The 23,882-nt window shown below is 25.3% G+C and overlaps 1 protein-coding gene across 5 annotated transcripts in view; it reads left to right on the forward strand.

The window, feature by feature from the left end:
- Window positions 1–128: 128 nt before the first annotated feature.
- Window positions 129–23,882, forward strand: part of LOC107071230 (uncharacterized) — a 39,874-nt gene continuing 16,120 nt past the window's right edge. For 4 of the 5 annotated variants that reach the window (XM_015330026.2, XM_015330027.2, XM_015330028.2 and 1 more), the window contains exons 1-3: window positions 129–609; window positions 6,782–7,443; window positions 13,300–13,432. In XM_015330026.2, coding sequence (XP_015185512.2) covers window positions 7,378–7,443; window positions 13,300–13,432 — 199 coding nt within the window. In that variant the 5' untranslated portion in view covers window positions 129–609; window positions 6,782–7,377. Of the gene's footprint in view, window positions 610–6,751; window positions 7,444–13,299; window positions 13,433–23,882 lie in introns of all 5 variants that reach the window. The other variant, XM_089171491.1, reaches the window with a different exon arrangement.

The raw sequence follows: 23,882 nt of genomic DNA on the forward strand, positions 1-23,882 counted from the left end.
CCACTACGTAACCAAAGAGAAGAAGAGGGAGAAAGAGAGAGAGAGAGTGAGAGAGAGGAGGGGTGAGGGTGAGAGAGTGAGAGAGTAAAAGGCAAAATTGTTCTCTCGATCTCAGTTTCCCATCTCTCTCTCGACGTGAAAGCTCCTTTAGCTGGCGGCGCTTTTGACGTATATTCCCGTGTATAGATGTGGCACGTGTGAATGTGGTGTATGTGTGTGTGTGTGTAAACGTGTACTTTCTCTCTCTCTCTCTTTCTCTTTCTCTTTCTCTCTCTCTCTCTCTCTCTGAGTCTGTTTCTCTTTCCCTTCGCCGATTGAAAATTATGATTCGACAGAGGTGACTCCACTGCGAGGTGATCGAATCAGTCGCGTGATCGGTTCCCGAGGACTTCGTTGTGTTCTCCCCGATTTTCTTCAACGATTGTTTACAAACAATCACGAAAGTTTATTGTTTAGTTGTTTTTTGATTTCTTCTTCTACTTCTTCTTCTTCTTCTTCTTTTTGTTGTTGTTGTTGTTGTTGGTTTGTTATACTGCATGATTTTCTTCGAGGGATTTAATAATAAGATATCATATTGGTTTCTTTCATCTAAGTGCAAGTTATTAACAGGTAATTTTTATCTTTATTATCTTTATCTTATATATATATATGTATTTATCTATATAATTTATAAATTATATTTTATTTATTTTATATTTAAAATATGTTTTTTTTTATATTTAAAAATATATCTTTATATATTAGTTGTATATATACAACTTTTTTATATAAATGTAATTTTATCTTTAATATCTTTATCTTATATATATATTTTAAATTTATTTACATATTTTTATTAATAATATTTATTTTTTAATATATAAAAACTTTGTGTAATATAGAAACAGTTGAATAGATAAAAAAAAGATCAGAACACATTTCTTTTTGATCCTGTTGAATTGTATAACTACATGTTTAATTTATCGTTTAAATTATATTCGTGGATATGTAATAAATATATGATTAAATTTTGGGACCAAAAAATTGAAAATTAAGCGAGTTATTCGCAATCTCCCAAGTCCCCCCCCACTGCTGCAGTTATGGCGACCTTCACAGTGCATGAAATCAAAAAGACCAAAAAGTTGATTAAATTAGAAGCAATTTCCCGTACCATGAACCTCGGTCGAAAATTGAAATTGAACAAAATGATGGAGTTAGAAAAATAAACGTTTCAAATTTCGCGCCAAAATTTGATGATTTTTGGGCCCTGTCAAAATTACATTTTTTCATTCGATCGAAAAACTGGACGGTTTCATGTTATGCAGAGATATATATAAAAGAAGTTGCAACAAGAATCAAATCGATCGGATGATTTGTCTTCGAGTTGTAACTGTAGCAAATTTTGGAAAATGTATTTAGGAGGACCGAAAAGTAATGTCGTTACTACGCACGTCAAATTTTGATATTAATATTTCAATCAAAAAAAAAACCGATTGATGATTTTTATCGTTACGATATTAAAAAAATTTTGCATACCAGATAGAAAAAGGTTTAGTTGACACTACGTGATTAATTAATTTAATATAAATAATTATAATGATTGATTAATAATAAAAACGTTTTTGTTTGCAAAAATTTATTCGTTCAAATTTTGAGGTTAAAAAGCGACATTACTTTACAGTCCACTTAATAGTTTCGAGAAAAATACGTTTTACAGTTTAAGTTAGTGATTTGAATCGTTGTAAATGAAGAAATATTAGATGACTGTAACTGAAAAATTATTTGAGATGTGCACTTGAAATTTGACTATGTTATTTTCAAAATAAGTTCGATCATTTCAAAATTTTGTATTAATGGTGCCCCTTAAAGATAATGATTGAGAATTTTGTTAAAGGTATATTACATTTCTTGTTTGAAAGAGTTTTGTTTTCATTGTACACGTTCCGTCGGTCAAATGTAAATTCAAATTTAAAAATTCTTTTTGTATAAATTAATTTATTGTCATTTTTTTTTGTTTTGTTTTAAACGTTATCGTTATTTTTATTTTATAGATATTAGATTGTTAAATTTTTTTTTTAGCAAAGTATAAGATAATGTATATTATCAATATTTCAAATTGAAAAGTATTTTTTGAACTTATATATATATATGTCATTGATAATACGTAAATGTTCATTGCATTTTTTGCAATTGTGAGTTTTTAAAAGACCACCTCAATTTAATTTTTGAAATTACATATGTTTTTACATTCATTCAAATCTTTTTGTGTGTCGAGGTATTATTCTCAATTAAAAAAAATATCCGACGGCAAGCCTAACGTCGCTAAATTTCTCCCAGCTTGGATGATAATAATATTTTTATTTATTATTTTCATGAAAAAAATTCTCAGTTATCTTCAATCATTTTAAACATCACATCGTATTCTGACACTTGTGTCTAATATTTAAATTTTATAATTTTTTTGCTAAAAAAAAACTATTTTTTTTTATTGCAAATATGGTATATATATATATATAAAATTCATGATATTATTAATTTTATTGTAATATATATATCAATAATAAATATATCATATAGAAGATAATAAATATATCAATAATTATATAATTTTAAGTAATATTAGTATAAATTTAAGTATAAAGTATATAATATATTATTATATTAATAATTTATATTAATATATATTATATATAATAATATAATAATATTAATAAAATAAAATAATATAACAATACATATATATAATAAAATATAATAAATATATTTATTATATATATATATTATATATAATAAAATAATAATTAAATAATAATTAGATATTATTAATATTTAAATATTAATATATTAATAATATTATAATATAATATATATATAAATAATTATGTATATATATATATTATTTATGAAATGTGCAATGTTTTGTAATTAGATTCAATTTCAAAGGTTATCGATAAACATTGGATTTAATTAGAAAAAGGACAACGATCTTTGGAAATTTTCTTTTTTTTCTTTTCTTATGTTTGTTTAGTTTATTTTATTTTTTTTTTTTTTAATTTCTTTCTATCTTTCTCTTCCTGTTAATTTCTTTTTATGTATCTCGCGCGTGCATATGAAAAGACGTTTATCTGAATGAAGTTTTAAAGAAGAAATATTTATCTCGCTATGTTTAGTAAACATCTTGTCAAGACCATACAAATCTTTGAGAGATCATGGAACAAAGTTTACAAACTTCTTCATGATCTCCCACACACTTATGTTTAATAAAACGAAATAGGCACGAGAGAGAGACAGAGAGAGAGAGAGAGAGAGAGAGAGAAAGAGAGAGAGAGAGAGAGAGAGACAGAGAGAGTCTTATATTACGAGATATTAAAATATAATAATCATTTTCATATATATACAAATTCGTTTACTTATATGTTTATCTTGTTCTTTTTTTTCCTTTTTTTTTTTTATTACTTTTCATTTCTTTCTTTTTTCTTTTTCTTCTTCTTTTTTTTTTTTTTTTTTTTAATTCTATGTTCCCATTACTAGAATCACCCTGTATATAATATATATTAGGGTGGGTCAAAAAAATGACTGATTCTTTTTTTTTTCAAGTGCCACAGAAAAATGGGTTGGTAGACACCTTAAAAAAAAAAATTCTCACCAAATATGAGCTCTTCATTTTAATAGGGAAAAGATCCTTCGCATTGCAGTTTTTTTACTTTTTTTTCCTCAGTCCAATAGAATAAAATTCATAACTTATTATTTATTGATTGTAGAGAAAAATGTTCTAGACAAATTTTGTAGGAAATTGAATGCTCTACAAAAATGGTATCTTATATTTTTTCCGTAAATCTCACCATTTGAATGATATTGAAGATTTAAGTTTGATTAGACAAATATAAGACAAATTTCATTTTTGTTGATGAATAATTTTATAACTCGACAATAAATGATTATTATAAAATGCGCAATAGAAATTATTGTAGGAAATTAAGTGCTCTATAAAAATGGTGTCTTATGTTTTGACGATTAAATTAACCGTTCAAAAGATATTCAAAGATAGAAATCAGTACACATATAAGTTTGATGAAATTGTGAAAAGGTGTCTAACAACATATTTTTCCGTGGCACTTCTAAAAAGTATAAAAAGACATTATGAATCTCTTTTTAATATTAAATACACACACGTATTCAATATTTTTCAATATTTTCTACTACTATGGAATAATAATAATCAAAATAATCCAAAATTGAATAATATTTCTAAATAATCAATCAAAACGAACGATATCGATGAATTTCCAATTTGAATCACAAAAAGTTGATTAAGTTTACCCAAAAAAAAAAACAAAATGAAGAAACAAACAAACAAACAAACAAACAAACAAACAAACAAACAAATAAAAACGAACAGAAAAATAGAAATAATAATAATAAATTTTTCTTGAAAAGAAAGGAAGACTCGTGTATCTAAGTCAATGTTCGTAAAACCGACGGAAGTTTGGATGTTTCCCTAGGGAAGAAGAAGAAGAAGAAGAAGAAGTAGAAGAAGAATAAGAAGAATAAGAAGAAGATGATGCTATTTCTTTTTTCTTCGACTATTTCATTGGATTCTATGTATTACTATGTATTCAGGTCGCCTAAGTGTTCAGCTGTCGCGTTCTCGTCATCTACACGAAACGACTACGTTCCTCGTGTTTCACGACTTATTTCTTTACGTAGTAAGAGTCATCATCATTCAACGACAGAACACGTTCTATACTCCCCTTCCTTCCTTTTTTTTTTCTTTTTTTTCTCTTTCTTCTACCATCCCCCTTCTTCACTTCCTTCATTCCCCCCTTTTTGTGTTTTTAAACCCATTAAATCCACGTTTCGTTGTCGACTTCGTTTAAACTCTCTTTGTCTTTTAACATTAAAACATCGGATTCAATCTGTTCAACCTGTCGACAGGATTATATCGTTTATAATACTGTAATAATAATAATAATAATAATAATAATAATAATAAAAAGTATATTTTAATTATATTTAATATCAATTATGTGTAATCATAAATATTAAGTTGGCAACTCTAAGTACCCTAATAGTACAAAATATTGAATAAATATATATTTAATGGTTGAAAACCAGTCAATGGTTTTTTTAACTTTAAATACAGATGTAATCAATATTTTTCAATATTTTGTGTTATTAGAGTCATTGTGTATTTTGTTTTACACCTAATTCAGTTCTTTCATAGCAAAGATCAGAAATTTGATGAACATGGGTACTTGACCAATGGCAAAAGATCATCAACAAAAATGGACAGTACCTAATTGAATAAACTTAGATTTTGAAGCAACAATTTTGAATTGTCATTCTTATTTCAAATTTGCAATCACTTAGATGCCAATCCAATATAATTATACAGAAAAATATTACATAGAGCTTCTCATGTGTGTCAATAGAAATATAACGTTTATATTATTATTATTAATTGGCATTAGGAACTCGAAAGTTCATTGCTGTAAATACCAATCCCATCCCTGAGCCGCGACTCCTCCATTCGCAGTCTTCGTAGCCCACTTCCTTAAGATCCCGAAACAATATTGTCCTCCCATCTACGTCTCGGTCAACCCAAATGGTCTTTTCCCCGTTCGGTATACCGATCAGTATTTTATGCACCCTTCGATCCACCCCCATGCACGCCACGTGACATCCTGCCCATCTTAATCGGCATGATTTTACGACGTTAATGATGTCCGGTTTTGTTGTACAGTCGGTGTACTTCCATGTTATGAAGTTTTCCCATTCGTCCGTTTGCTCATCGCGTTTTGCACCGAACATTTTACGAAACAACTTGATTTTCGAAAAGCCTCAATTTCTTTTGGGCCCGTAACGTAAGTGACACCACGTTTGGCTACCATAAAGGACTACCGGTAGGATGATTGTCCTGTATATCCTGATTTTAAAGCAATTGCAAGCTGAGTAATTTATTGACATTGCCTAAATTGATTTCTTTGCTTAAGTTCTTCGTTAATTTCGTTTCATCTGGTTCATGATCGATCCTAAATATATCTAAAGTTGCTGATGCATTCAAAAATTGTATTCTGGATGATGACCACAGTTTTAATATTAGGCACATTTTGAATTGTATCGGTGACCATACATAAATATAATTGTGTAGAAAAATGTTATGTTAAGTTTCTCACGTGTTGCAATTGAAATATAATGTTTATTAAATTTATATTAATTATATTATTTATAAAACTCCTTAATAAGAGGTTATACTTTAATTATATTAAATACAAATTGTATAATCATGAATATAATTGTGTAGAAAACAATTACATTGAGTTTCTCATGTGTGTTAATAGAAATGTAACGTAAAATAAAATATAATAATACATGTTAAAATTTATTAAAATAAAAAACAAATAAATAATAATTATATTAATTAATGAAATTTATTGAAATAAGAAAAATGAGAGTAACAAGGTTTTTTTTTTTAGGATTGACCTCTTAATGCATTTGCAAATGATGCATCAAATGTGATACTAGTTATTATTGATTTTTTATTTTTGTTTTTTTTTTTTTTTAATATATATATATTTATTATGATTATTATTTCGATATAATTTTCAATAATTATTCATTTTAAAATACTATATCTATATGAAATATTTGTTTTATCACTTTTCATTCATTTTAAATAAGATATCTCGTACATTTAATATAGAATTTTTTTTTTTTTTTTTTTTTTTAATTACTATACAAATAAATGATCGTGCAAAAATAATCTTTAAAGAGAATTTCTCTTATGTTTCTTTTTTTACAGGTCAACGACCGATGTGATCGTGACTTCGTAGTAATATTTTCTTGATGAAGGAATTTAAAAAAAAAGAAATAATATAAAGTGACACATATATACAACACACACACACACACACACACATATACATAGAATCATACGTTGATGTTTAATCAGCGAGAGATTCGAGTTGAGGGAAAAAATTGAAATTTTCTGTAAAACTTTTGCAAATTTCTTGTGGGGTTATTTTTTTCTTTTTTTTTTTTATAATTAAATTAATATATTAAAATATTAGAAATTAATATATTAAAATACAAAATTTGTTGAAAAAAAAAAATATACAAGCAAAGAAATAAGTTTGGATCATAAAATTGTTAAGATCAATTGAAAAAAAAAAACAAACAAAAAATAATTAAAAAAATATAATTTGTTGTTCGAGTTTGAACGCATTTTTTCAAGTGCCATAATAGGCAATAATTATTTAAAAAAAAAAAAAGAAAACAAAAAAAAAATTAAAAATACAACTTACAAATACAACTGCAATTGTGGAGGGTCTTTCCGTTTATTGGGAGGATTTCGTCGAGCAGCATCGTGTAAATGCAGCCACAGCGGCGAACATCTTTATGAACTATTCTTCATCACAGGACACCAGAACCAGAATGGTTTCTCACGTCATTCCTGTCTCCGGAGTGAGTTTAAAATTTTTATCTTTTATTTATTACAATTGATAATAATATTTTACAGTTTTTATAATAATTATATGTAATACGCGTAATAATATTATTAGATTGTTCAGAAAGTTGTTCGTGACGATTTTGATCTAACCCCGATGCAACTCATTTCAATTTTTTCTTTTTTAAAAATATTATTAGTGTTTTAATTTTATTTAAATAAAAATTTAAATAATAATTATTTAAAAACAATTTAAATAATAAATTACAATATTAAACAATTTAATTGTAATTAAATGGATTTTTCATTTGACGGATTTGGAAGATTGAAACGCAAAGCATTTAAGTATTTTGTTTATTATTGAATATTATTAGTGCTTATGGTGTTTTAATTTTAATTACATAATTCAAATATTAAAAAAATTTAATTGTAATTAAATGGAATTTTAATTTGACGAAAGTTTGAAATACAACGCAACGTAACGCAATGTAACGCAACGCAACGCAACGTAATGCAACGCAACGCATTTAAGTTATTTTTTTTAAATTAAATATTACTAAATATTAATAAATTTTAATAAATATTATATTAATATTATAAATTTATTATTAAATAATTATAAGATTAAAATAAATAAAAAATTTAATTTTGTTAATTACAATAAATAAAAAACTATTATACAAAATTTAATTCTATTAATTTAAATAATTAGAAAATAACAAAATTTAATTATAATTAAATAATTATAAAATAAAAAATTGAATTTTTTCAATTTAAATAATTACAAAATTACAAAATTTAATTTCAATTAAACTGAATTTTAATTTGATGAAAGATTGAAACGCAACGCATTTCATTTTCTTTTTTTTATTATTGAATATTATTAGTTTGTGTGATGTTTTAATTTTAATTAAATAATTCAAATATTAAACAATTTAATTTTAATTAAATGGAATTTTAATTTGACGGAAGTTTGAAACGCAACACAACGCAATGCAACACAATGCAACGCAACGCAATGCAACGCAACACAACGCAACGCAACGCAACGCATTTAAGTTTTCTTTTTTTAATTAAATATTATTACTTCTAATTTTTATTAAATAATTAAATTATAATATTAAATAACTAAACAAAATTATTAGTTTATTTTTAAATATTTACTAAATAAAATATAAGTGCCATTCTATTTCAAAACCTTTACGCCATCTTTCTGGATAACCTCAAAATTTCTTCCTACCAAAACTTTTCAGGATTTTTCAACCCAAAAATACTTAAATAAACCACTTACAAAAATTGTCATTGAACTTTTCGAACAATCCCAATACACATTAACACATTTTATTATTTAAAAATATAAATAAATAAAATAAATAAATATTTCACGAATTCTTTTTTATTGTCATTTAAATTCGAAATTTTTGCGCATTCGAATGCGACGATTTAATCAGTCGAATATTCATCATTTTTGTATTCTTATCATACTCGTGGTTGAATAATTTTATGAATAAATGTCAAGGTCATGACTTTTGAAAAATTTCGCAATCATAAATATCATTGACGTCTTTTCGATGGTAACATTATCGTTAACATCGATCTTCTTGTGTATTGCGGAATGAGAACATTTCTTATTTGTTCAGTTAACTCGTATTTAGTTTCTAAGTTGTTTCATCTGTGTCAAACGATTATCTAATTATAATTATAATTAATAGATAAATCTTCTTATCAATTCGTCTTGATGAAATGAATTGAACGGAATGTGGGTTATCGCTGGTTCTTATTCTCGATCGATATTCATAGGTTTTCGTTTACTGTAACTACTAAAGTAATCGATAAGAATCGAATGACTTGTTTTAAGTTCTCGTCACTTAATGAAGATCTTAAATAAGTCAAGAGGATGATAATTTAGTTAAGAAAAAAAAAAAACAAAATTATTAGAAGATTATTTGACTATTTGATTAATATTTTCTATTGTGTGTTTATGACAAAATTTATAAATTATTATATATGATAAATATTATCGAAATAAATAAAATTAATATATATTTATAATTAATATTAATAAATAAATAAAAAAACTATTTTTTTTTGTGTTAATTTTTATTACATTATTTTTACTATTAAAAAAATTAATAAAATTATAATATTTAGAATTAACATTAAATAATAAATAAAATTATAATATTTAGAATTAATATTAAATAATAAATAAAATTATAATATTTAGAATTAACATTAAATAATAAATAAAATTATAATATTTAGAATTAACATTAAATAATAAATAAAATTATAATATTTAGAATTAACATTAAATAATAAATAAAATTATAATATTTAGAGTTAACATTAAATAATAAATAAAATTATTTTTTTTTATATATATATATATTTATTAAAATTATTATGAAAATAAATACAATTATTTTTTTAATAGGTTTAAAATTATTTTTATTTTTATATTAAAATAAATATAATTATTATTTTTTTAATAATTTTAAAATTATTTTTAGTATTAAAATAAATAAAATTAATATTCTTAAGAATTAATATTATTCAATAAATAATATTATTTTGTTATTGTATTAATTATTATAAAATTATTTTTAGTATTGAAATAAAAAAGAAATTAATATTTTTTCGAATTAATATTATTAAATAAATAAAATTATTGTTTAATTGTATTTATTATTATTAAAATAATTAAAATTATTTTTTTAATAATTATTAAATTACTTTTATTATTATAATAAAATAAATAAAAATTGATTGATATATATATATTGAGAATTAATATTAATAAATAAATATAATTATTATTTAGAATTAATATGAATAAATAAATAAAATTATTTCTTTTATTAATTATAAAATTATTTTTCTCTTCTTTAACTATTTTTCACAATTGAAATACTCTCTGTTATGGTGTTTCGTAATAATTTTGATCTATATTTCTAAATGACGCGTTAATTTATCAATTACGACACAATTCATTCATTCATTCTAATTATTCAACGTATAATTCATAGTTATGAATAATTCGTTTATTTATCAATCATCAGGTGCGAAGAAAAAAATCATCCTTGACCAAATATATATACATATATACATATATATATAATAACAATCGATTTGCCACACACAATTTAGTTACAATCGACCATGGGTGTTTCTGTATATAGTTATTTTATCTAAACAAATAAACCGAAATAATACTCGAAATAATTTCCCTTTATGATGGTGACATTCGAAACGAGTAAGAGAGAGAGAGAGAGAGAGAGAGAGAGAGTGAGTGAGAGAAGGGTCAATGTTACGTTCCGATGTACGTGTGTGTGTGCGTGTTGACGTTTCATATAAAAATTTTAAATTCATTGACATAGTACACAATTTTTTTTTATTTTATTCTTTTTAATTGATCTTGTTTTTATTTTACTCTCTCTCTCTCTCTCTCTTTCTCTTACTCTCTTTCATTCTTTCTCTTTAACATTATGTAATATTAAGGGTGGGGGGGGGGGAAATTGATAAAAAACGATGATATTTACTATACGAGCTATGAGAGAAACGAATGCGTAATTTATCTTAGAAATTGATAAGAAAAACCGGTTCGTCAATGATCCAAATCGATCTATTTTATTTTATTTTCTTTTCTTTTTTTTTCTTTCCTTTTATATTTAAAAATAAACTCTGCAAAAGTTAATACGCGTTCTGTTTAATAGATCACCCATAGAAAATACTATTTTAATTTAACTTTAATAATTAATAATAAAATTAGGTTATAATATGTTTTTAATGATGTTATCCGCGACAGCCGCTATAGTGGCACGTCGTACTGAAAGATGGCATCCGCGAAAGTTACTATAGTGTCGTGTCGTAGTAGATGGCATCTACGAAAGCCACTACAATGGTGCTTCGTACTAGAAGATTGCATCCGCGAAAGTCATTATAGTGGCGCATCGTACTAGAAAATGACATTCTCGAAAAAGATGACATCTGCGAAAGCCACTACAATGGTGTTTCGTACTAGAAAATGACATTCGCGAAAACCACTATAGTTGCGCGTCATACTGGAAGATGATATTCACAAAAGCCACCATAGTGACGCATTGTATTGGAAGAAAGATAGAATCCGCAAAGCCACTGTAGTGGCGTGTAGTGCCTAAAAGGTTAAACACCATTGTACAATTTATTTTAATAATTAATAATAAAATTAGGTATAATATATTTTAAGACATTATCCGCGAAAGCCACTATAGTGACGCGTCGTATTGACAAAAAGATAGCATCCGCGAAAGCCATTACAATGGCGCATCGTAGTAAATGTCATTCGCGAAAGCCATAACAGTGGTGCATCGTACTAGAAAATGACATTCGCGAAAGCCACTATAGTGAAGCGTCGTATTGGAAGAAAGATAGCATCCGTAAAGCCACTGTAGTGGCGCGAAGTGCCTAAAAGGTTAAAAAACATTATACAATTTAATTTAATAATTAATTATAAAATTAAGTATAATATATTTTAAAAGATATTAACCGCGAAAGCCATTATAGTGACAAGTTGTATTGGAAGAAAGATAGCATCCGCGAAAGTCACTATAGTGGCGTGTAGTGCCTAAAAGGTTAAACACCATTATACAATTTAATTTAATAATTAATTATAAAATTAGGTATAATATATGATCCGATATATGACACTATAGTGGCAGGTAGTGGCTGAAAAGTTAGCACCAATTTATTTAAATAATTAATAATAAAATTAGATATAATATATTTTAAAAGATATCCGTGAAAACCACTATAGTGGCATGTCATACTGAAAGATGACAACCGCAAAAGTCACAACAGTTGCGCGTCCTACTATCAGATGGCATCTACAAAAGTCACTATAGTGACGTATCCTACTGCCAGATGGCATCCGTGATAGCCACTATAGTGGCCCATAATGCATAAGAGGCTAATTTTTCCCATTTAGAAAACAGAAACAATTTTATTAACTTTTTATTTCTACAAACTAAAAGAAAGAAGAAAAAAAATGATAAAAAAATGAATTGTTTATCGTTAAATGAATTGTGTTATTGTTATTATTATTATTATTATTGGATATGTCTATTTACTGGTATCAATCCTGTTAGAGAAGATGGTGTGTACCCTCTTGAAAGCTTGCAAACTAGGCGTCGTAAAACCGGATCGCAAATTAACGATCTAGCGAGACCGTAAGTTTTACTTGGCATAATAAGATGTCACAACATAGAGTCGGTGTTTGTAAGCTTCCGGCGACGGTACTTCAAACATCACAAGTCTCAAGCCAAAAGTCTTTTGGCTTTGGAGTATTCTCGGTGGTTTCTGTCTGTTCGTGTTCTATCATCTTACCTTATTATCCTTTGCTAACTTATTCTTAAATGTTTACTTTTAAATTAGTCAACAAAATGAAAAATGATTTAGATTATTATTACAATGAATTGATAATTGATAATTAATAATTAATAATTGATTGTTATTATTATATTGAACAACAAACAATGAATTATTGTTAACCCTTTGAGTGCTGAATACTATTTGAACTAAAATGTTTTGTAGGAATGGAAATAATTTATTATTAACTAGATTTTAATAATAAATTATATTTCATAATTAAAGATTTTCTTTCTGAATATAATTTAATTTTGTTAATATTAACATTACATTATTTTACATTAATATTAAGAAACACGTATATGAGTCGATAGAAAATTCTGGTAATTTTTACCCAACGCATCCATATGCGTCCATAGTACTCTAAGGATTAAATTTCAAATAATAATAGTAATATTTGAAAAAAAAAACAAATAAAATGGAAAGGAACAGTATATTATTTAAATTTTTTTTTTTTTTTTTTGTAGGAACTGCAACAGGGTAACGGTAGTTTCGGTACTGCAGGACTAGGCAGCATGCAGGACTCTCCTCATCCTTTAAAAATAAAACAGGAACATTTTCAGCTGTCTCCTCCTTCGCCACTTCCAAATATACATCAAGGTATGTATATGTGTATATTACATGCATGTAATGTCTGGTTTGTTTTTACTTCCCCTCTCTCTCTCTCTCTTTCTCTTCTTTGTGACAGTGTTGTTCAGTTAATTTACACATTACTTCGATAAATTTGCAAAATAATTGATTTCTGTATTTTTGTTGGTTTCCAATGAATTTTGGAATTACTGAATCGATCTTGAGGAATTTTTTACTTATTTTATGTGTTTTTTTTTTTTAATTTAGGAATTAGGATAGTTTTTGTAACGATTAGTTTTATTTTTTATTGTTAATTTAAAGTGATTTATTATTTAGAGGTTATCTAGGTATCTAAGTACTGTATAATTTTTTATTAGATGGCGCCATATTATAATACAATTCAATTATTGGCTATGTTCACGTCATTTGTTTCTTTCTCAGATTTACACATGAAATAACTAACCTTACTTTTTATATTTTTTTTCGTTTATATTATTATTTTATGTATTCCATTTTAGTTGTGGTATTATTTTGTGTGTTGTTATTTATGTGTATTATATATTATACATATTAAAAATTTTTTATTGTTTTATGCCTAATTTTTGATTCCTAATAAATTATTAGTGAATATTGATTTGACTATATTAATTAGTTTTGAATTATAGATGGCGCTGTGATTACAATTCAATTTTTTCAATCTTTTCCAGATTTACGTACGACATAACCTTACTTTTTATATTTTTTCTTGTATTATTATTTTATGTATTCCATTCTAATTCTGTTATTATTTTCTGCATTATTATAATTTACTAAATAGTTTAAAATTATATTAAATCAACATTTTATAACAAACCCATAGCAATGGTTGTCCGAAACACATCCTAGTATTTATATATATAGTTTGAAAAATGATTCTTTCAATTGGAAACGATTTCTGCGTAATATCCTGAAGTAGGATTAATTTTTCACCTTCTCTCTCTCTCTCTCTTTGACTGTTTCATTTTGTTCGTTTTTCGTACTCGCTAAACGGTCCCCGGTTCTAATAATACGAAAGCTTCGTAGCTGTCGAGTGTCATGCTCGCGAGGGAGTCCAAAGCGGAAAACGATAGTGAAGATGGTGGAAGAATTAGAGTAGCTAGGGTGGGAAAGAAAGAGATAGATAGATAAAGAGAGAAACGAAAGGGGAAAGTGATATACCGCGAGAGGCTGCATCCTGATCTTTCGACGCACCATTTAGTCACATTCTCTCCTGCGATCATAGTTCTCGTCAGATGGTCGTTACCTTGTCGTACCCTTTGAAATGAAAATCGTTTTTGGGTTTAATAGTCTTACGAAGGATTTCACAAAAAAAAAAACGAAGATTTGCCAAAAATTTCTTTCACTAAATTCACTTATTTTATTTATTTATTTATTTATTTTTTTGCTTCATCTACAACTTCTTTTTAAAACGTTGATCGATCGTCAAAAAGAAAAAAGAAAAATTTTAATAAATCTTTTACTTTATTGCAAAATTATTTCATTTAAATATTGAAAGTTTCATTTTACACACAATCATAATATTTTATTATAATAATAATATAATAATATTTTTTATATTAATATAATAATAATTTAAACATTTAAATTATTATTAATGTTATTATATTAATTATATTAACTTTTTTATATTAATTATAATGTTATTAGTTTATAATTTTTATTATAAATTAATAACATTTATTTATTATATTAAATACAGAAGAAATAATACAAGTAATAAATATTGTTATACTATTGTATAATATAATAATTTTAATATTTAATATTATTTTATAATATTTTTATTATTAATTAATATTATTTATTTTATTAATTAATAATATTATTTTATTAATTAATAATATTATTAATTTTATAATATTTGTTAATATATAATAAATTATTATTTATATTATATTAATATAATATAAATATATATATAAATATATTATAATATAAAATGATATAATTAAAATGTAATAAAAAACTGGACACCGGGGGGACTCGAACCCGGATTCTTTCTTTACGGAGCAGCTGCTCTTACACCCTGAGCCATTCAAAGCTCTATTATAATATAATATATAATTTATATTAATACAATTAATATAAAATAAAAAATATAATAATTATAATTTAAATGTAAATAATAAAAATATTGTTTAATTAATTAATAAATAATTATTTAATATTTTTAATAAAAATATATATATATTTTTTCACAATTATTAACACTTTGAGCGCCACATGAATTCTTAGGGAAATTCCTGTCAGGCCACAGGCTTTACTTTGTATTGAAAAAATAGTTGAGTGTCAGTCATATGTGACCGACGCGGCCCAAATGGAAAGTCTAGTGTCAGTCATCGATAACTGACGTGGCGTTCAACATGTTAAAGTAAAATAAGTTATATTAGAAACATGATGGGATTTAATATGGTCGGCGTGTGAAAATAGATTCTCTCTCTCTCTCTCTCTCTCTCTCTCTCTCGTGTCATACACACACCTTCAGAATAGAGAGAAGAAAAAGAAGAAGAAGAAGAAACTCGTTTGGTATATTTATCGATGATTATCTTACCAGTTTGTGCCATTTGTCTTCGTACAACGAAATAGTTGAACGTCTTATATTAAACGACTGTTACCATTTGTTAAACGAGAGTACGTGCCAGTAGTTTTGCAAATGGCCTCGAGTGTGATAAAGTATTTGATATATTAGATATATAGTAGATAATATTATAATCTATTAGATTATTATTACCTAACCAATGACATGAGAGACATGTCTTTTATTTGCCTTTTCTTTTTTTTTTTTTTTTTTTTTTTTGACAATCATTTAATGATCTGTGTTAACAGCACACAGATGTATCTTGAATTTTATTTACTATAAATAATAGAAATAATTATTTATTTTTATTAATATTATAGTTAATTAAATTAATATAATATTATATATATATATATTTAATTATTGTTATTTTATTATAATATATTTAATTAATAATCATAATTATTATATATATATATATAATAATATTATTTATATTGATAATAATTAATATTATATATCTATAGTTAATTAAATTAATATAATATTATATATATATATATATATATATATTTAATTATTATTATTTTATTATAATATATTATATATAATATAGTATATAATAAATTGAATTATTAATCGTAATTATTATATTATATCATATATAATATAATATTATTTATATATTAATAACAATTTTTTCTACTATATATCCAATATAAATACGTTCGAATGAATTTCAACAAAAACAATTTCTTATCTTTAAAATAATAATTTCATTAAACACGTTACTTTATTTTTATCTGACGAATTATTTTTTTCTGTACTTTTTTTTTTCTTTTTTTATTATTTCAATTCAAAAAATGACACTGATAGAATGAACGCGTAGATTGGAGATGAAAACAGAACCTCCTCCGATTTCTTACACGATGATTTTTGACTTGAGCCGATTTTATTATCGTCTTCGGGGGTTTTTTTTTCTTTTTTTTTGCTATCATAAGACCAAGCAAAAAGAACATTTAAGAAGGAGACGATAAAATAAAAGGGCTCGTGTTACCAGGACTTTTATTATATGCTAATCGCTTAATGTTTGAAAGATAGAAAGAAATAGACAGACAGACAGAGAGAGAAAGAGAGAGAGAGAGAGAGAGAAAGAGAGTTAGAGAGAGAGAGAGACAGAAAGAAATAATGAGAAGGAGTGAGAAGAGAATTTGAGATAAATTATACTTCTTATGATTAACCCATGACCGAGCAACATTCATAAGAAGATGAAATACTATACCAACGTAACTTCGATATTCTCGATTATATCAAGAATTAATCGTAATGATATCCGTTTGATTCATACTTTTGTAAATGCGCAAATCTTTTTTAAAAGTTCTTCAAATGATCTTCAATACTATTATTATAGATTGTAATATTTTATAAAATTTGATACTTTGATACAATGCGCGTTGCTGTGATTTTGTTAGAAAACTTTCATTTAATATAATTTACAATTATTTCGTTAATTACACACATCTAAAAAAAAAAAAAAAGAAAAGTTTTGCATCATCATCACTTCGGTTACAAGAGTTTCCAAATGTTTTTTTCTGATGTGAAAATTTGAGCTAGCTGCGTATATGTAAATCTGAACAAAAAAAATCCTGAAATAATTGAATTGTAATGCAACGCCATCTATTGAATATTTACAGTACCTAGAGATCAAGATTAACCTTTAAATAGTAAAAATTCAATTCTAAGTTAAGTTATTATATTATAATTTATTATTATTTATTATATAGTTTCTAATATACTATATTGTTTATTATAATATTATATAATTTGTGTTGTTATTATTTTATTATAATTATATAAATATTATTATAATGTTTCTAATAAATAAGAATATAAATTTTTTTTTTTAATAAAACAAATTTATTTAGATTTTATTTTATTATTTGTATATATTTTATTACATTTTATGTAATATTATATTCTATATATTAATATACATATTTTATATAATAAAACAAATATTTAATATAATAAATAATCAATGGACAATTTGTAGGTTATGAAAAATTATTTCAGATACAATTGGTTTGATTACTTTTTCTAAAATCAAACCTACAATTTTCAAGTTATCAATGACATCAAGTATAGCAAGTTAAAATATCAATAAAATAGACTTGATTCAGCACATTTAAATGTCAACGAAGAAATCTCATATAATTCTATTGAATTGATAAGCTCTTTGACTCTTTTTCGAAGGTCAAATATATAAATTCCAAATGGTAAATTGATATCTTAAAGTAGCAAGTTAAGAAAGTTGGTAGTAAATTGACTTGAATCTGTTCATCTAAATGCGAACTAAATGCGTGTGGAAGAGGATTTTCGGTTGTTCGGGGGCAAGAATCCTCGAAACGCTGTCGTTGGGCGATACATCAGCTCGCCCCAAAGCACGCAAGCCTTCCCGGATTAGCGACCATAACTCTTATGCCCAAGCACTCTAAACAGACACCAATTCCGAAAACACACGACTCGGTTCCTTCTTACTCGTTTCTTCTTCTTCTTCTTCTTCTTCTTCTTCTTCTCTCGATCCACAGAAAACAATTTTCTTTTTCGTTCTAACGACGACGATTTTGGATTCTAAGACCGCCTCAGCGAGAAAATTAGACAAATTTTTAACGATCCTTTAAGTTTGACCTCTTTCAAATTCAACGATTTAACGTTCCAATTATCCTAAACCTACTTTTTTTTTTTTAAACCATTCATTTTAGATTTAAATGTTAAAAATTGTTCAATATTTTTATAATAAATATTTTATAATAATTATTACAAACGTAAAATACAAATATAAAAATAACGTACAAATTCAAATGATAAAAATGAAACAAATGGCGCCAAAAGAGGTTAATTTTTACTCAATGTGTACAATTTTTATATTTTATTTTAAATAATATATATTTTATTATACAATATTTTATATAAAATAAATTATATTATTATAATAAATATCCTATAATAATTATTACAAACGTAAAATACAAATATAAGAATAACGTACAAATTCAAATTATAAAAATGAAACAAATGGCGCCAAAAGAGGTTAATTTTTACTCAATGTGTACAATTTTTATATTTTATTATACAATATTTTATATAAAATAAATTATATTTTTATAATAAATATCCTATAATAATTATTACAAATGTAAAATACAAATATAAAAATAACGTACAAATTTAAATTATAAAAATGAAACAAATGGCGCCAACAGAGATTAATTTTTACTCAATGTGTACAATTTTTATATTTTATTTTAAATATTTCTTTTTATCTATTTTATTATATAATATATATGAAATAAAAAAACATATTATTATTATTATATTAAATATTCTAAAATATAATTATCACGAGGAAAGATATAAATCAATATAAAAAATAACGTATAAATTCGAATTATAAAAATGAAACAGAAATGGCGCCAAGAGAGGTTAGGTTTGACACGAACAATCGCGATAAATTTCTTTCCACTTATGAAATCGAGAACGCGAACAATTAAATCTTTAACTTTTTAACTAATACAATTAAAATAGATAAGTAATAAATAAGAGCACGTTTCTTCATAGAATGTAGTAGGGGATATAAAAAAGAAAAGAAAAGAAAAGAAAAAAATAGAAAAAATGAGAAAGAGTAGTATGTTACGATTGATAACGGAATATGGACGTTATCGTAATGGACCGAGGCATTACGTTTTGATAAATACCGACTACGTGCTTGATAGAAACTGTCAAAGTTTTACGATAAAAGCTTCGTTGCACGATAAAACAATATTACTCGACCGACTCCTGGAATTTACGGGATAAACTTGTACTTCTTGAGGTCACTAACACTTTTGCAAATCAATTATGAAAGAAAAAAATAATTATTTTCTAAAACAATAACTATTACTTTTCCTGATACATATATTAAATAGCAATTATTGAATTAAATCTAACGTCTTTTGGCGCCGTTTGTTTCATTTTGATATTTTGAATTTGTACGTTATTTTTATATTTGTATTTTACGTTCTTATAATTATTACAGGATATTTAATATAATAATATAATATATTTTGTATATATATATATATAATATATTATACAATATAAAATATAAAAAAAAAAAAGAAATTGTATATTGAGTTAAACCTAACCTCTTACGGGTGCCGTTTGTTTCATTTTAATATTTTAAATTTATACGTTATTTTTATATTTATATTTTTCGTCGTGATAATTATTATAGGATATTTAATATAATAATATAATATTTGTTTATTAATATATATATATATATATATGTGTGTGTGTGTGTGTGTGGAGGTAATTGGGTTAAAATATTAATTAATAATCAATTAAACTCTTTACTCCGTTGATCAAATATACGGCCATATTAGTTTTTTTCTAATTATAGGTTATGTCATTAATAAATAGAACAAAAATTTGATAACTCAGATAATTAAACTTTTTTTTTATTTTAACTGCATTTGCAATAGTTATTTCTAACATGCAGTTAGATAAAAAGATTAAAAAAAAACATTAAGTCATTTTTTACTCGTCGTATAAAAACAAAAATCCTCCCTGAAGATGTTAAGTCAAAAAACAAGATTACTATTTACATTATCTATAATTCATTTGTCAATTAATCTATGACGAATATAATTAATGATTTATTTCAATATACGAAACGTAGGATTAACTTTTGATTAGTTTGAAATTGATCTTAGTTAATTTTGTTAATAAGTCATTTCTTTTCTCGTCATAACAAAAAAACAAATTCTCCTTTAAGAGGTTATGTCAACAACACACAGGATACTATCAATTAATTAATGATTCATTTTTGTATAATTTATAAATATAATTTATTGTTTATTTTCTTATACGAAACGTTCTTAGAAGAGAAACACGTTTCTTATACGAAACATTCTTAGATGAAACACGTTTCTTATACGAAACATTCTTAGATGAAACACGTTTCTTATACGAAACATAAAAAAATTCTCTCTGAAGAGGTTATGTCAACAACACACAGGATACTATCAATTAATTAATGATTCATTTTTGTATAATTTATAAATATAATTTATTGTTTATTTTCTTATACGAAACGTTCTTAGAAGAGAAACACGTTTCTTATACGAAACATTCTTAGATGAAACACGTTTCTTATACGAAACATAAAAAATTCTCCCTGAAGAGGTTATGTCAACAACACACAGGATACTATCAATTAATTAATGATTCATTTTTTCATCATTTAGAAATATAATTTATTGTTTATTTTTTTATACGAAACGTTCTTAGATGAAACACGTTTCTCATATGAAACATACGAAACATTCTTAGAAGAGAAACATGTTTCTTATATGAAACATTAACATTTGATTACTTTAAACTGATCATATAATAAAATCTAATGTTGTTAATTAAATTGAAATCATTTATTAATTGTAAGTAACAAAAATGGATAATCACTACCACCAATGATCGATCATCATTTAACGAATGGAGAAACTCGTACAATGCTCGAGTGCAAAACAACGCTCCCGCTGCGTATGCGCTATAGTAAACACTGATAACAACGATAAAGATAAAAAGGGAGGAAGAAAAAGGATATATATATGTATATATAATTCTTACACGTACACACACATATACACATACATACATACATACATTTATATATTTATCGATCACGTTTCGAGGCCTTTTGGTATCGTAAATGTTCGCATTTCTTCAAATTTTTTGGGGAACAAGAACAAATCATTGATAAATAAAATCATACAAATAAATGTTTAAATATATATGAAGATGATTTATATATCCAATTGCAAAACAAATTGTTGTTTATACTTTCCTACTTTTTTTTTTATTTTTTTTTTATTTTTATACAATTTTTATTTTTTTTTGTTTTGTTTTGTTTTGTTTTACAAATTCATCGTTCCATAATCTGTTAATTAGGTGGGACGTATAAATACGTCAAACGTATTCTACGTATTTTATACATATAATGGAACAAAAAAATTTACACACACACAAACACATTTTATAGTCTTTTCATTTATTTTAAACATTAATAATAATAAACAATAAATTATAAATAAATAAATATATATATATAAAAAAAGTAATAAATAATTAATAAAAAAAAAAAACAGCTGCACAATTAAAAAGGGAATTCCCCCCTTAACAGGGGGAGGGGAGGATGAGGAAGGGGGGAGGGGTGGGGAGGGGGGAGGAGGTTGATATTTTATAATAAATGATTTTTTTTTTATTGGTCATTGATAAATGACAAATCAAAATATTTGTCAAACATTTATGAGATTGATTAAAATCCGATGATTTTTCTTTTTTTTTTTTTTTTTTTGGTGTATTTTTGCGCCCATCATAAAAAAAAAAAAATAGAAAAAAAAAGAAAAAGAAAAAGGCGAACTGCGACAACGTCTTCGAGGTCGAGATACCGGCCGATGATTGGCTCATACAAAAGATACCGGGAGATGAACTATCGTCGTACAGATGACCCTCTTTGCCACAAATCTCGGAATTTCTCTGACATTTTTTCTGTTTCTTTTTTTATTCTCATAAACTTTGATTATTTACGACGGTATATACCGGTGATTGTCAAAATGTATAAAACAAATTGAAATATTTTCAAATAGTTTACCATTTACGAAGGATTTGGAATCATTTTCTACTAAATGATTCAATTCAAATACTTTTTGAATTACAGTTGTCTAATATTTCTTCATTTACAACGTTCAAATCACTAACTTAAACTGTAAAACGCATTTTTCTCGAAACTATTAAGTGGACAGGAAAATAATGTCGCTTTTTAACCTCAAAATTTGAACGATTAAATTTTTGCAGACAAAAACGTTTTTATTATTAATCAATCATTATAATTATTTATATTAAATTAATTAATCACGTTGTATCAACAAAACCTTTTTCTATCTGGTATGCAAATTTTTTTTAATATCGTAACGAGAAAAATCATCAATCGGTTTTTTTTTTGATTGAAATATTAATATCAACATTTGACGTGCGTAGTGACGACATTACTTTTCGGTCCTCCTAAATACATTTTCCAAAATTTGCTACAGTTACAACTCGAAGACAAATCATCCGATCGATTTGATTCTTGTTGCAACTTTTTTTTATATATATTTCTGCATAGCATGAAACCGTCCAGTTTTTCGATCGAATGAAAAAATGTAATTTTGGCAGGGCCCAAAAATCATCAAATTTTCGCGCGAAATTTGAAACGTTTTTTTTTCAAACTCCGTCATTTTGTTCAATTTCAATTTTCGACCGAGGTTCATGGTACGGGAAATTGCTTCTAATTTAATCAACTTTTTGGTCTTTTTGATTTCATGCACTGTAAAGGTTGCCATAACTGCAGCAGTGGAGGGGACTTGAAAGATGGCGAATAATTCGCTTAATTTTCAATTTTTTTAGTCCCAAAATTTGATCATATATTCATTACTCATGTCTCCTTAAAAAAATGAAAACATTCCATGCAGTATTTTTCTTGAAGAAAAAAAAAAGAAATTCACCTTTTTATCATCACCCTAATGGTGGCCATTAATAAAAATAAAGGTTGAATCGTTTAACCTTGACGCAACCCTGACGATCGTCAGATACATATCAAGTTGATGTATATATTATATTTTTCGACAGATTCAATGGTTAATTAGAATTATCTTGATAAAAAGTCACGTGCCGTTGACGCATATCAAAATGGCGATGAAAAATAGCACGCGAGTAGAAGTAGTAGTAATAGTAGTAGTAGTCTTTCTCGTTTTGCTACTCGATATCTGTTTCTTCTCTTGATTAGCTGTGCAAAACCCCCGAATAACCCTCTTAAATTACTGTAACAACAACCCCTCGTAGTCG

Source organism: Polistes dominula, unplaced genomic scaffold (assembly GCF_049000335.1).
Source record: "Polistes dominula isolate Pdom_NZ unplaced genomic scaffold, Pdom_raw_medaka contig_26, whole genome shotgun sequence".
NCBI classification, from domain to species: Eukaryota; Metazoa; Arthropoda; class Insecta; order Hymenoptera; family Vespidae; genus Polistes; species Polistes dominula.